The 16,236-nt window shown below is 32.1% G+C and overlaps 2 protein-coding genes across 2 annotated transcripts; one reads left to right on the top strand and one right to left on the bottom strand.

Moving 5' to 3' along the window:
* Positions 1 to 3,896: 3,896 nt before the first annotated feature.
* On the top strand, positions 3,897 to 6,357 carry LOC107923708 (aluminum-activated malate transporter 14). The gene is made up of 6 exons (XM_041081118.1): positions 3,897 to 4,258; positions 4,354 to 4,494; positions 4,718 to 4,990; positions 5,412 to 5,521; positions 5,651 to 5,794; positions 5,899 to 6,357. Exons 1-6 carry the CDS (start codon positions 3,970 to 3,972, stop codon positions 6,226 to 6,228), a joined length of 1,287 nt encoding a protein of 428 aa, XP_040937052.1. The 5' UTR covers positions 3,897 to 3,969; the 3' UTR covers positions 6,229 to 6,357.
* Positions 6,358 to 11,270: 4,913 nt separating this feature from the next.
* LOC107922703 (protein trichome birefringence-like 11) lies at positions 11,271 to 14,967 on the bottom strand. Its single transcript, XM_016852836.2, has 4 exons — positions 13,793 to 14,967; positions 12,696 to 13,085; positions 12,260 to 12,418; positions 11,271 to 11,755 (listed from the first exon to the last, which is right to left on the bottom strand). The coding sequence occupies exons 1-4, from the start codon at positions 14,290 to 14,292 to the stop codon at positions 11,422 to 11,424; spliced, it is 1,383 nt and encodes a 460-aa protein (XP_016708325.1). The 5' UTR covers positions 14,293 to 14,967; the 3' UTR covers positions 11,271 to 11,421.
* Positions 14,968 to 16,236: the final 1,269 nt, after the last annotated feature.

The raw sequence follows: 16,236 nt of genomic DNA, 5'->3' as shown, positions 1-16,236 counted from the left end.
AGTTGAGAAGATTGTATATCATCATGGTTGAAGGCATGTATAGGATAGACTATATGTAGAATGATATTTCGACTTTGTATACATTATAGCCATGCGAAGATGGCTTGCTTATTTTGTTTAGAGAAGCCTTATAATTAAACTAATGTGGTGAAATGTTTTAGTTATAACTTGACAGTAGTTAATTTGTTATTAGATATTCGATTATGTTTTGATAGTGAGTATCTTTGACCTTATAGAAGTTTTGTTCAGTCAAATAATACCTCATAACCTTATTCCGGCAACGGATACAGGTTAGGAGTGTTACATAGGCCCAATCCTTTCAAAGTTTTTGGAAACCCTAACCCTAGCCTCATCTGCTTTGCACCGCAGCAGCCTCCAGCGCTACTATCGCTCGCTCCTCCATGTCGACACGCCCGTACCACCTCCGTACACACCACCTAGTTCCTTCGTACCTGCAAACCAATGCAAACACAACAGCACAAAAAAAAACGGGACAAAAAGATTGTATTTTTCTTATTTGGCTATAAAGCCATTTTTTTCATTTTGGATTGTAACTCTTCTAGGCATACTAAATACAAAAAAGATGCATTTAGAAATCAATTTTTAAAAGGTGATTCATTCATCGATTCGTAGTTTTTTTTTTCTTTTCGTTTTTCATTTATTTTGAATCTATTTGACAAATATAAAAAAGGGAAGAAGAAGGTTCGCTTACCTATCGTTCAGTGTCGATCTAGTCGACATTTCCCCCTCCGATCCAAAGGCAAATGGACCCTTAGGGATCCAGTTAGAGCCGCGGCGGAGATGGAGGCATACTTAGCGCCGACGAAGCTCCCAAGAGAGGTTGAGAGAGTTTTAGAAAAGCTTTAGGGTTTTTTCTTTGAAGAAATGATCTGCCATTTTTTTTGGATTGGTTTTAGTTTTTTTTTTTAAATATCTTTAAAACGGCGTCGTTTTAGGCCGTGAGTGTTAGTGGTGAAACGGCGTCGTTTCATGGCCTTTGACCCGCGTTTGGACCCGACCCGCAGACTAGATCCGAGCGTTTCCTAGTTGATGGGGTATTTGCGGGTCAAGTCCCCCCGCATTAGCTGTTCTTCTAAATCCTGTTTTCTTTTATTTTAATTTGTACCTCATAATTTATTTCAATACTGATTTAGTCCGTGTTTGAGCATTGCGTTTTGGAGTTTGGGATAATTTCATTTTTAATCCCCATAAGTTTGCACGCATTGTATTTCAGTCCTAAATTAAGCTCCAACGATTTATTCGTTTATGGATTATCTTTTTGATTTTATCTTTATTTCAGTTGAGTCCTTTTCCTTTTAATTTCATGTAAAATTGTTTTATTATTTATTTTAGATTATCATTCATTTTTTATATTATTCATTGTTTTAAATTATCTTATATTATTCATTTTTTATTTATTTTCGTTTGTATATTTTTTAAAGTACTTTATTCATATAATTTACTCATTTTTAAAATTCCCTTTTATGTAAATTCTTTATTTTAAAAGTTTTGTATCATGGCTATTTTAAATATTTTTATACATTATTATTGTATATATATACATAATTTACATTTAATCATTTTTTTATTTTTATGTATGTTATTTCTTGTAGACACATATATGTACCGTTTTGTATATTACTTATTTATTTTCTTGCATAAGATTTATTTTAAAAATTAATCTATATATTACTATGTTACACATGATTTATTGTGGTTCTTATTCTTATGATCTATTTTATGATTAAATTGTTTTAAATACTTTATTTTAGATTCTAATTATTTATCTTGAAGTGTTTCAACATTATTTTCACACTTACATATATGCATGTAAATATTTCATATATCGTTCGTTTTAAATTGTTGTATATTGTTGATTCTTAGAACTACCCTCTCACATCAATTGTTTTAAATTTATTCATTATTATTTAAATCTATTTATTTACTTTTTATTTTGCCTTATGTTTATTTTCTATTATAGATTATAAATATATTGTTAATATCTCTTAAAATTTGTTAGCATAAATGTTAGAATAGTGTATGATTATTTGTTTTATGGGTCGCATTTTAAATTCATTGCTTTTATATTGCTCATATTCGATTGTTTATGCCTTAAAACCTCATGATCCGTAAATGCTTTGGCAATATGCTTTGACAAGATAATATGTCATTATTCTTATGCATGTTTTTACTATGAGTGGCTATTTAAAAGTTTTAGCTCAATCAATTACCTTTTAATCACCAATTCTTTCTATTTTAAAACTACAATGAAAGGGACTCTCCCAAAACAAAGGCAATGTTTGATGTTTGGAAATTCGAGGAATCGTGCCCTACCGTGTTGGGTTTCGATTTTCCGTTTGTCCAAAATAATCAAATATTCCTTTAAAATTTCATCTGTATTTTCTAAATTCTAAAACAAGGTAATGTTCAATGTTTGGAAATTCGAGAAATTGTGCCCTACCGTGCTGGGTTTGGGTTTTTCATTGGACCAAATGAGCGAACATCCTTTTGTAATTTTCAAGTGTATGGTCTTTTAGAAATCGAAATTGATCATAGTTTTGAGGGTTTAAAGAATCGTGTCCTAACGTGCTGAATGTGATACTGTATTCCTTTGAAACAAGTGAATCTTGACGTCCAATTTGAGTCATTCAAGTGTTTTAAAAGAAATCCTATTTCAAAAATTTTTTTTAGACATAAGGACATTATTTAATCAATTCGGTACCAATTTTGGGTGTAGCGAGGGTGCTAATCCTTCCTCGTACGTAGCCGGCTCCCAAACCCGTTTTCTCAAATTTCGTAGGCCAAAACTGATTTAAATGGAATAAAATATTTTATTAAGGTGGTCCAATCACACCAAAACAAAAGATTGGTGGCGACTCCACATTTAGTTTCACAAAGTCGATTACTGTTGTTTTCAAAAAAAATGGTTTCGACATTTCATTTTATAAGAATTTAAATATTTATAGAAATAGCAAAAAAGTAAATGAAATAAAATAAAATAGTAGACCAAATATTAAAAACCTACAAACAACAAAAAATAGTCATTAAAAATAAGACATCCATATATAATTATGTAAAAGAAAAACTCTCTAATAGAATTCATTCTAAGATTAAAAATAATTTATTCCAAAATAGATAAAAAAATTATTTATTTTGATTACTAGTATCTCTTAAAAATATTATTTTAATATTATAAAATGTTTACATATCTATTAATAGGCTCCTCACATGTTGCGCTATAAACTCCTTCATTTAAGATTTTGTTTCTTATTGACATGAAAATCTTATATTAAATATATACGGTTATATTATACATGTGATTTAGTGCAAAATACACTATGCATACATCAAACAAAAACATTAAAGTAAATATGTTTTATTTTAAATTGATTATTTTTTTAATACTCTCTACGCTTGGTTTTATGTTTTATATTTAAAATTTATAATTATCCCTCTCAACAATATATCTTTAAAATTTAAACATGTATCTTTTCTTCAAAATGTAATTTTCTTATGTAATTTTATATTAAATTCAATTTCTCCATTTATTATTAGTTATTTACGTTGGATACTTAATATAATGTTAGAGCTTTTGATAATTCTTCTCATTCAAAAAAAAAAAAATTGGTATACACTCTAATAACCAAAAAAGCTCATGAAAAGTTATTAAATATTTGATGAGGTGTTGCTAACCCTATGTTTGGATTGACGCACATGTATGTTTGAAGCATCATATCTTTAGGTTCTAGAGGTTCGTACAAAGTGCTAGTATTAGTTCGTGCCCACTTTTCTTTTGGAGCTGAGGCATCATCATTTCCCATTTTATGGCTGTCTCTATCACCTGACATGCTTATATATAGCCCGTTCTCCCCCACCAAAACCCTCAACTAGCAAGTGAAGATTCAACAGATATCAAATTATATATATAACACGAGCAAGAGAGTTTTAGTGGTAGTGTTTGTTTGAGCAATGGGCTCGACTGTTATAGATATTCCAGATGGAGAAGGGGTTGTCCCTTGCTCTAAAGAAAAGAAGAAGGAAGTCGGTGACATTTGTTGTCAATTCCCCATTGATTTGTTTTTTAAAGAAATGAAAAGTAATAAGCATATGACGAGAAAAGTGATTCATAGTATCAAGGTTGGTGTTGCTTTAGTTTTCGTTTCACTGCTCTATCTACTTGATCCTTTGTACAAGCAAGTTGGAGAAAATGCCATGTGGGCCATTATGACTGTCGTGGTTGTCTTCGAGTTCTTTGCAGGTGATATGCTTAATTGCTTCTTAATTTGTACATATGTTAGGTTCGTTTCAGTTAAATTTACAAGTTTGCTATCTTTTTTTATACCTGTTTGTCAGGCGCTACACTAAGCAAGGGCATAAATCGAGGAATTGGGACAGTACTAGGAGGTGGACTGGGGTGTTTAGCGGCAATTTTCGCCCAAGCAGTGGGTGGGGTTGGCAAAGCTATAATTGTCGCCATTACTGTCTTCATATTTGGTATGGCTGCTGCGCTTGCAATAAATTCTCTTCTACTCAAGATTCAAGTTTTCCCTATAAGAGTCCATGGATGGACATAACTAAAGAAACTTTTTATATTCAAGTTTTCCCTGTATGAGTCCATGGATGGATAAACCATTGTTGTGTAATCAAGGGTTGTTTTCCGACTTGTTTGAAGTCATTGCGATGATTTTTGAACTTTTGACTGGAATCTTGTTCTCAGGTGCGGCCGCAACATACACTCGACAGGTTCCAAACGTTAAAAAGAAATTCGATTACGGAACAATGATATTCATTCTCACGTTTAGCCTGGTTGTAGTGTCGGGTTTACGTGCTGAACAAGTGTTGGAAATAGCCCGTGACCGTCTTTCCACCATTGCCATGGGCTTCGCCATCTGTCTCTTTATAAGTTTGCTCGTCTTCCCCATTTGGGCTAGTGATGAACTCCATGACTCTTTAATCGCCCGCTTCGAAGACCTTGCTGTCTCTCTCGAAGGTTTTCTATTCATTTATTTTAACAGTACAAGCCATAGTAAACTTACCCTTATGGTTAAATCTTTGGTTCTACATATGCTTTTGTCTATTTCCACCTTAGCCCAAGGTTAGGGCCTGGGGCTAGACCTGGTGCTAGAATTTATAACTTACATTAAGCCTAAGGAGGGATCTCAAATTAGTTCGGTACTACCTAGGCTTGTGATAAGCGTATCAATTTTATCATTCAAATCATTCCAAAGTTTATACCCATGCTTGTTGTAACCCAATAATTTTTAAATAAAATTTCAAATCCAAATGTTGTGGGTAGGAAAAATAATATCTAAAGAGTTTTATTAGTTAAAAATTTGATTTTACTTGATTTTAAATTTAATTGAAATTCAATGTAAATTTGAATTTTATTATGATCCACAATCTTATTGTAGGGTTCTCAAAGGAGTACTTTGGAAATGTCAATGAGAAGGAGAAGTCTAGTTTTAATTTCAGTAGTAAATGCAAATCAGTCCTGCATTCCAAGACAAAGGATGAATCATTGGTATATTATTCTTATCATTGGTATATTATTCTTTCTTTTTTGTTCATGGTATAGTATTTCTTTGTTTCTGTCATCTTAAAATCAATATCAGAATTATTATTGTTTGATAAACAACGAAAATTTGTGCAGGTAAATTTTGCAAGCTGGGAACCCTGGCATGCAAAATTTGGGTTTTGCTACCCTTGGGGAATATACCTAAAATTAGGGGAAGATTTAAGAGATTTGGCTACAACCATCCTTTCACTCAAAGGCTGCCTTAAATCACCGACACAGGTACAACTAAATCTTCTTCAGAAACCAAAATGTTTCTTTGGGAGAATCTTCCATATATTATTCGCTTTTGCTGAATTTTCTTTTTCAAATATTGTTATCATCAGCCATCAGAAAGTAATACCTTTCGTCAGCCGGTGAAGGAACCATGTGAAGCAATTGTAGCATCACTAGCATGGACACTAAGAGAACTGGGAGAAAGCATAAAAAAGATGAAAAAATGTGGATCCGAGGATAGCATACTACCCAAATTGAAGACAGTGAGACAAGAACTAAGCCAAATTCCGGGTCCTTCCACATTTGGAACTAATGATTTGGAGAGAACTGATGGGTTAGGATTGGCTACCTTCGTGTATTCGATGGTGGAGATGGTTGAAAAGATGGAAGAAATGGCAATACACGTGGAACAACTTGGACAACTTGGAGGTTTCAGTTAGAATATTAAACTATTTCAAGCTATGTGCATATGCATGTATTGATTGTACTGTACATATAAATAGGTATATTACTCATTGGCCGGCTATAAACATGAATTTTGAAATCATAATTTGAGGCTAATTAATCGAGTGGAAGTGAGTTGGGTTCCAAAATATTGAATCTTGGTTGAATGTTAGATGAATTTGACTCCATAATTTTTTTTTCTTCAAATAAACAAGAAAAAGACGAGAACAAAAAATAACTAAATATCAAACTTAGGATTCAAATAATTGAATTTAAGAACAAGAAAATGGAATTTGAAAAATCTTGCTCATGGTCCCTATTAGTATTTGAACTCAATAAAAACAATTGTTCTCGGATGAAGAACCTTAACAATTTAAAATGAAAAGAAAGAAACATCATCATTGATATAATTAAAATGTATTTTCTTCATCATCAAAACCTTTCGAACATAAATTTTATTAATTTCTAAAGTTATATTTAATATATAAAACATAATAACTTAATCTACTGGCAAGAGAAACACAACTTGATTTTTATATCACATTTATGCCAATTAATGAAATCATTTAATTTCGGTCCACTAAGATTACATAGGTTAATTCATCTACCTTCCTCCTTGCCGTCCATGAGCTTCGAGATTAGGTCCATTTGGTTCATCAATGCGGGCTTGCATGAATGAATGCCTATAGTTTTGTCTTTATTTTCTTAACTTCGGCTCTAATAACCGAACCACTTGGGGTTCTTCAAAATTTTAAATGCATCTCCTCCAAGTCTATATAAACATGATTTAAACGTTGGGTGTCTTTTTCACAATACATATACATTATGTTGCAACTTTGACTATTTCTCTTCTTACACTTCATGTTGAAACAGTAGTAGAATAATAGTTTTAGTGCAATTAAAATTTTTGAATACACATGTTTTAACTTTTTAATAGTATGACTTTTAATTTGATATTATTCAACAAAAAAAGAAAAGTAATTTTGTGCTACACGTTATGATCATCATCTTTTAGTTGACTAACTTGGCCGAGAAGAAAGAAGTTTAAAGTGTTGATGCTTATCATTATTCTTATTCCTCAAGAGAGCTTTGAACCTAATGAGAGACTTATTTATAAAAATTTAATATTTGTGCTTATGAAATGGTTTTTGATATAATTTACAAAATTTATTTTGACAAATTTTATTTAATTTCTAATAAGATCTAATGGTGAATGGAAGTACATGCTAAGGAAAATATGAGTCGGCCGATGAACAAAATATTTATGTCCAAAGTCTTATTATAACAAAGCAAAATGTAGCAAACAAGCATGCTTTAGTTGAAAACTTTTAATTGATAAATGGAAATCTCTTAATGGAAGGTAGCTCTTTCGTCATCTTCGCTTGTTTTTTTTTTTTTTGGGGGGGGGTGTTGGGGTGGGGGGACATGACAAATGTGATGAAATGAGATGACAAACATTGATAGCTATTGCATTATGCTTCGCTAAAGGAGGATACTTTGAGGAACAAATGAAAGCATAGATAAGGAAAGTGTATGATGGAGCATGGTTCTACTTCTTAGGAAGAAATATATTCTAGTTCCCTTCAACTTGTTTGGATGATGTGCTAATCATTTGCTATTGATTTTTAAAACTGTCAAAGGAAAGATTATTTCAACTTTGACTAGTTTTCTTATTCCACTTCATGTTCGAACAACAGATAAAACAACAATTTTGATGTAATTAAAGTTTTTCAGTTGGCATGTTTGACTTTTTGATGATATGACTTATATTTTAATCTTGTTAAGTAGCAAATGAGGAAGTAAATGTTCGATCTAGTGCCTTAACGGTAGTATATTCGTTTTTGTACATTTATACTTTTCGAATAAATTGATTCAATAAAATATCCATTGGCTACATTTAGAGGTGAACATGGGCTGGCCCGACTAAAAATTTAGACCCCTTTGCTAGGCTTGGGCTCGACCCGGCCCAAAAAATGGACCTAAAATTTTGCCCAATCCCTACCCAAATAAAATGCTAAAACCCGGCCTAACCCGACATGCCCATATTAATTTTTATATTATTTTTATATAATTTAAAAATATATATAATACATAAAAAATACTAAAAACATCAAAATAAATATTTCCCAACAAGTTGAAAACAAATTTTAAAAAATATGTATACTTAAATAACACTAAGATAGATGCAACTTAACAAGCAAACGTCTCTAAAATAATAACAAAATTAACAATAAAATAAGTTTTATATAATCTCCAAACAATAACAACAAAACAATAGCAACATAATAGTAAAATGGTAACAAAATAGGGAGAAAATAACAAGAAAATAATATTAAAAAATCAGATTTTTTTTGTCTTTTAGTGAATTCGGGCCTAGCCGGGCTGAAAATGCCTTACCCAAGATCCTACCCGTTTTTAAAACGAGCCTTATTTTTTAATCCAAGCCCATTTTTCAGGCCTATATTTTTGTCCAAACCCTCCCACATTTCAGGAGGGCCTTCGGGCGAGTGGCCCGACCCATGCTCACCTCTAGTTACATTAATATTTCTTGTATATTGTTCTCAACAATTTTTGCACAAAAAGCAAAATGGAAACAAATATTTATTTAGCGTTTAACTAATAATAAGCAGTATTATGTTGTTGGATCGTAATATGAAAAGACAAATTGTATTAGTAAAAATAAATAAAATGATGAAGTAAGATAAATGTGTCCCATTCACAAATGAATGTGTTTTCTTATGAACAATAGAAATTAATTGAGAATTAATTTAAGATTTTTTGAATTATTATTTAGTTATTTATAATTAAATAATTGAAATTTGAGAATGGAATTAAATTAATTAGTCATTATGAATCCGTTGAATAAATTGAATAAGATTTTTTTATGGTAAAGTTGTCATGGCTTTAACGAAATTAGAAATAGGTTGAGAATATTATTTAATTAAGAAATTAATTTAGTTAATTAAATTAATTGAATAAATAATCTTTATTTTGGGAGAAAGACAACAAATATTGGGTTGTATTAAATTATAAAGTATTAGGTTAAAAATGTAGGAAACACAATTATACGAGAGACCCAATCTGCTTCACATAGCATGTGAGGGGTGACAACTTAAGAGAAATTAAGAGAATGTTTCACCCCCTCTCTCTTAGTTAGATTAGTAAAGTGTTTTCTGTTTAAATATTATTATTTTATACCGATTGTTCAACCAACATTCTTGTACCTCTCCTTATAAATAGTAAGAATTATGATATTTGTTGATTTCTACTGGAAATTTGTTGATTTCTACTGGAAAAAATAACTTTTCTACTGAAAGTATTTATATTGTTTTTTTTTTTATATTTGGTTCGTGTTACTCAAACCTACATTCAATGCAATTCGAGGTACGTGGATAATAGAGAAAATCACTCGGTTAAAAGTTAGGATCAACTCAAATCCGTATCAGACAAATTACAAATACTTTTCGATTAGGTTTATTACTATAAATATTATAAAGTGGCTCAATTTTTAAAAAATTTAAATATTCTGCTGTAACTGTAAAATCTTCAACCTATAATATGTTATGATGATCAATTTTTAATCAACTGACTTATAAGAGAAGGGAGATGTGCAAAGCTTCGAAAAGTAGGATTATCATTTGAATTGCGTTAATAGACTACTTTTACCCTATTATAAGTTGTTTTGTCCCCAAAACTTCTAACAACAACTTAAAAAGAGTAAAAACAAATCAACCTTTTTATTAAATTGTCTTATTTTTCGCAATAATTTTGGACTTGCAGAGAACAAATATATATATATATATATCCGCAGGGGTAAATGAACAATTCTCTTTAGCTATCGCATAAATGATGCTTGTTATAGTTAAAATCTATATGTAATAAGTTAAAAGAGATAGTTATCAACGATGAAATGTTAGATGAAATGAAAATCACAAAATAATACAAAAGCACAAGGACAAAAACTCTAATAAATCTCCATTTATTGATGGTGATGGAGAAACCAATAAAAAAAATAAAAAAAAAGACCATTTAAAATCATAGGATTCTTCGTTGTGTTTATCAGAAACAATTGAAGAAGCAAAAGAGATTGAGATTGAGATGGGTTATCTTCCAAAACAGGCAGCAGCCATGATCGGCTTGCTTTTGTTATGCAGTAATGTCATAAGTGTTCCAGATACAAGCGTCATAAGTGTTCTTTGCAACTCTGGTAGCTATTCCGAGGGTGATCCTTTCGCCACTAGTTTGGCCTTCATCCTCCAAGACTTAGAGACCCTCACGCCTGAGCGCAAAGGTTACGATTACTTCAACATCTCCCCATACCCTAATGCTTTTGCCTACGGTCACGCGGCTTGTAACCAAAACCTCACCACCTCCGATTGTGCTACTTGTTTGGGTGCTGCTAAAACCGTCATGCTTGCAACTTGTCAAAGTCGAATAGGGTCTCGCTCGGTGCTCCATGATTGTACCATTAGGTATGAGCAATACCCATTTGATGACTGAATTAAACACATTTCCCACTCACTCCACTCCACTCCACTCTACTGGTGTTAATGGACATCTTTTTTATCTCTAATAATGTTTATTTTGTACCTCAAAAAAAAGCAAGAGGTGCATGCAACGCTGAAACCTTATCTATTTTGGTGTAATCATTGATTCATGTTTCTATATTCAGCTGTTCACTTTCTTATCTAATTCTGGGTTCTTCCAGACAACAGAATTTCCATAAAGGTTTTTCACTAACATTCCCTTTTAGGATCTTTGATGGGTATATAGCAGAGTTTAACATGCTTATCTGTCAAAATTCAAAGGAAAAAATACGTGGTTCTGTTTGGTCCATGCAGTTTGGTTTAGCCAAGAAAGAAGTTTCATTGCCATTTTCCAGGCTCCAGCAAATTTTCAGCAATTTTTTACCTACGTAATCTAGTTTCAAGAAAACAATTCTGCAATTTATGGAAGGCAAAGGAAAAAAAAACGTAGGAGAAAGATGTAGAGACCTCATTGAAATCTCTCTTAGCTAGAACATGGACGAAACTAGAAGTAAGCAGTAAAGAATTTGTTATAATTTCATTGATCAAATGAACAAGATTTCCAAGTTTCAACTCTCTACATCGGTGAGGAATATGAACCATTTGTCGTATATGATCAACCATCAGAAAACATTATGCCCATCATAATGAAACCTGAGAGCTTTATGACCGTGAGTATTCCCGCTGGAGAAAAAGGGCATAAACAAGTTCATTCCATGTGTCAGGCACACCAGGCAAACACCAGTGACTACAATCTTGACGGTTCATAGGACCTGGCCCGTTTCCTGGGCCAAAATGATACAACGATGTATGCCCGTCCTGCCTTTGATATGTCATGGGAGTCACGTTCATCAGCTTTATCACTTGAAACCCTTGTGGGTGTTTTGACAATACACCAGAGACTATGTCAACAAGTTTCCCAGTGTTATTCGGCAATGGACCAAAGTCAGGCAGCTTTAATTGATGACAGTGTCCACCAGTATTCCAGGTGCCACCTCTGTTCATCCATCCACAATAATGGTGATTAAATCATATTCATATCTTCGTATCATATATACATTTTGATTCAAAAGAGAAACTGAAAATAGATTAATAGCCAATGTTGAAAAACCGATTCATATAAGTATAGACTGTATAACAATATCAAAACTATAAATGCCAAACAAATTCATGCTCATTAGCATTCATCTTACCGGAAATACTTATATCAGAAAGCGAGTCATATCTACAACCCTCTTAAGTTCAATGCTGCTCTAATATGCAAACAATTGAAAACTTTCACATTTAAACTCGGCCAAAGGCATTTCATCACCGCCATGAACTATTGACCTTTTTAGTTCTATTACTTGCACATACAAGCAAATAAATATTTAATGTAGCATCCTGAAATGTAACAATCTTAATGCCAATAGCAGAAAGTGTGAAGATTGTGAAAAGAAAAAAAGGAACAGGAATCAGAAATGAAGCGTTGATGGTTAAAGAGAAAAGAAAGGGGGCATACCTGAAATGAACAGGAGCATAGGTGCGAAGCATAACTTGTGTCTTCTTTGTATCTACTTGACTGGCAACAAAGTCAACTAAAGTTTTGATGGATTTTTGGAATGCATTTGTAAGGTCCATCTTCATCTTCACCTCCATCCCTTCTTGGAAATAACACCCACTGCCACATTACATAAATCCAAAGATTAGTCAATGTGATTATAACGAGAACCAACAGCAGCTTTGTTAAACTAGCATCAAACAAACTGTAATCTGTTATCTCACAGTCATTTCTATTGTAACAAAGGATGGATAACTTTAAGTACATTCTCTACATTTTCCATTTACAGGCATAGCACCTCAAAAACTAAGTTCGTATAATTCAACATACACACACACAAAAACAAGACCATATAATATATATAACATATATCATATATCAGGTTGATGATATTTACTGTTTTATTGTCTTCGCATAACTCCACCAATGGCCACTGTTAAAAACTAGCACATCTGCATCTTTCCACTGACGATGAGTCCAGGTCACGTGATCCAGTTTGAGAGTCATCCTAACATCTTTTGGAGACCCCTTTGGAGGACTGCCCTGCACCACTAGATATGGAGATCTGTAGTATTCAACCGTGCAGTTATAATCTTCAAACCTAAAAACCAAGAACCCTTTGTGTTTAGTAATCGGGTTCCCATTCACCTCATAAATTGAATCCTTGTTGGGAATAGCAGTAGCAAGCAAGCAAAGCATAGATTCCCATTGGTTCCTTCCAATGGAGTCACCAATAAATGCAAGGCGCCGGTTCCGCAACTTTTCCAGCATCATTGTTGCATTAAATCTGTCATCAAGAAGATAAAGTCATGTTCAATATACCTTTTCAATGAAACAGAATTTCTAAATAACATAGTTAACAGTAATGGGAACATCATAAAAAGAGGCATGCTCGTTTTGGCAATAGAACCATGTTAAAACCAAGGCGAAAAAATGATGCTAGCGCATACAAGAGGGAGTTTTCAGCTTTACATAACAAACAGATAAGACCATTAATCAAAATATAAAAAAAAAAATGAACAATGCCTCCGTAGAATTAACTAAGAAAGTGAAGAAAAGGAAGAAGATATAAACTTATAATGCAGCTTCTCAGAGAATACAAATTTGACGCTTCAATGGAGGATTTTTAGGCTAATTCCAGCGAGAAAAAAGAAATTGTCAGCCATGAAAATCAGAAATTATTTGTAATGGGGAGAACTTAACAACAGATCAACAAACTATCCACAAACTACAATAAAATTCGAATTTAATCGCAAAGAGAAAAACAAAGACACTAATCAAGAACAAAAAAACATGAACATTAAGGATAGATAAATAAGAAATAACAAGTGAATCATCTTCCATAGACATGCCAAAATTCCAACCTTCTTCTAACCAAACAGACAAACATAGAGTTCAACACAGTTTGCTTCCATTGCTCTTTCCAGCAAGCAGAACAGAGATGGCACTAGTTACTAAAAATGAAGAGTCGGCAAAAGAGAAAGGAAAAGGGACCTTGGCAAATCGCAATCATGAGGTTGCCAACGCCACTTGGTGTAGTAACTATCAGGCCGACCATTTTCTAGACACCGGAAACCGCTATCTGCAAAAGGGCAATCTTGGCTTTGGTAAAGTGGGTAGTTATCGTCCCACACCCATTTCCCATCATAAATGTCACATGTATCTCCACCTCCATTAAGGAATCCCAGCCGTCCATTCACATTTGCTGGTGCCTTAGCTATTGCTGCTTTTGCTTCTGATGGTAATGATGATGAAGTGGTAGTGCCACTAGTGGTAGTGCCACTACGTCCAAATAAAGAGAACCCAGGGTGGAGGACAGCCCGGTAATCCAAGTAAAAGAATGCCCCAATGAAGAGACAAGTGACTAAAGTGAAGCCAAGAACACCCAGAAAAGGCTCGAGGGGGTTAAAGTTCTTGGATTTCTTGGAGAAATCTAAGTGGGTGGTCGTTTTGCTCAAGTCTTGTGAAGTTGTGTTCTTTGTCATCTTCCTCATATGGAGTTACGGAGAAAGAGAAAAACAAAAGGAAAACCAACACCGATTAACGAGCTGTGCTCCCAAAAATTTACAGAAAAGAATGCTTAAAAATAATATAGCAATCCCAAATTACCACGACTCCAAAAAAAAAATGCTTTTAGCGTGCAGCTGTCTTAGCCAAAGAAAGCAGAATGATTAAAAACTAAGTTGTAAACTTAGAAGAACACTAAACCAGAGTGAGAAAGAGAGTTGGGGGGGGGGAGGAGGTGTGTGGGAGAGTGGAGGTAGATAGTAGGGAAAATGGCAGGCAACGGTTAGAGCTGGAATCTTTGGGGCTCAAGCGGTCATTCGTGCGGTCCAGGACTTGTGTGGACCGTGGTTCTTGCGTGGTGGATATGGCACGTAGCAAAACGAAAATATAGACCCCCGACAATAGCATCGCCCTGCCATTGATGGCAGGAAGGAGCTTCAAAAAGTGCAATTATTTCAACAGCATTCAACTTTCTTTTTTCTTCTTTGAGGAAAACATAAACAAATCTGGGTCAGCTTATTTGTTGATAAGGCTATTAATTACTGACATTAAATTCCACGGCTTATCTAAAAATAAAGAAACATGAAAAATGAAATGGTTCTTAAACCAATGAACCAAAAAAAAGTAAATTGTCCTTAAAAGAAAAAAAAATGGTCCTAAACTTTGTAAGGAATCTAGGTTTTGTTGGAGTTCTTTCATGACTAAATTGTTTCAGTATAATTCAATAATGCATTTCTAGAGTCCAAAATGTTCCTTCTTTTTAATCTTCTTCCCTTTCAAGCTATTTTCACTGATTATGTACTTTGCATTAATGGCGGAAACTCGTTTTTCATATTCCTTTTGTATCCCTTTGTGCAAGCTTATGAACACGGAATCATTTTTTTCATTAAATAAAGGTAAAATACACAAAAAAGAAATTTATAATTTATTATATCCGGTGGATTTTTTTTGGTTCAAAAACGGTTAAAATGTGTAGTTATTTATACTTTCTAGAAATAGCTAATAAAATATACTAGATATTTTTATAACAATGGTGCAATCCACATGGAATGTTTTGCAAAGAACCCTAAAGATGTAAGTTTAAAAGGATAAAAATGGTTAATCTCTTCCTCGCCATACGATTATTTATAAAATATATTTCATTCTCTTTTAATTAAAGAATAAAATAAGTAACTATCATACTACGTCTTATAATTATTTTACTTTTATACAATAGCAACACAATTCAAATTTATCTTATAAAATTATATAATGCTATACCATACCGTATATAATATATTAATAGTTTATATATATGCATCAATTATTAAACATTATAATATCATGTAATACTATATTTTATATTATAATCTATATTATAATACTAGTTATATATAAAAGTAGTACATTATATATTATTTATTATATTGGTTGAAACATACTCTAAGCTCTTATACTTTTCGTACAATTGAAACTTAGTCCTCTTATTATATCATATTATATCATATCATATCATATCATATCATATATCTATAGTTTATATATATGCATCGATGATTAAACATTATAATATCATGTAATGCTATATCTTTTACTATAATTTATGTTATAATAATAGTTATATATTAATATTTTTAATCATAATTATATACTATTTATTTTATGTATTAATAACACTAATATATTATAATACATTATTATATTACTATTAAAGTTTAATTTTATAGATTTTAGTAATTATTAATTTTATATATTTATTATATATACATTAAAAATATTTTATACTAAAAAATTATTTCACTTTATAATTTAACATAAAGAATTACTATTAATTATTTTTTTTTAAATTTTTTTAATATAAATAATATACAATGTTTATAAATACATTTTAAAAACAGAATTGTCTTTTCTTTATATTTTCTTTATATTTTTATTTTAAGTAATAATTTAAA

The sequence above is a fragment of the Gossypium hirsutum genome, chromosome A11, assembly GCF_007990345.1.
Source record: "Gossypium hirsutum isolate 1008001.06 chromosome A11, Gossypium_hirsutum_v2.1, whole genome shotgun sequence".
Taxonomy (NCBI): Eukaryota; Viridiplantae; Streptophyta; class Magnoliopsida; order Malvales; family Malvaceae; genus Gossypium; species Gossypium hirsutum.
The sequence above is the reverse complement of the archived record's forward strand: the minus strand, read 5'-3'. Positions and strand labels throughout refer to the sequence as shown.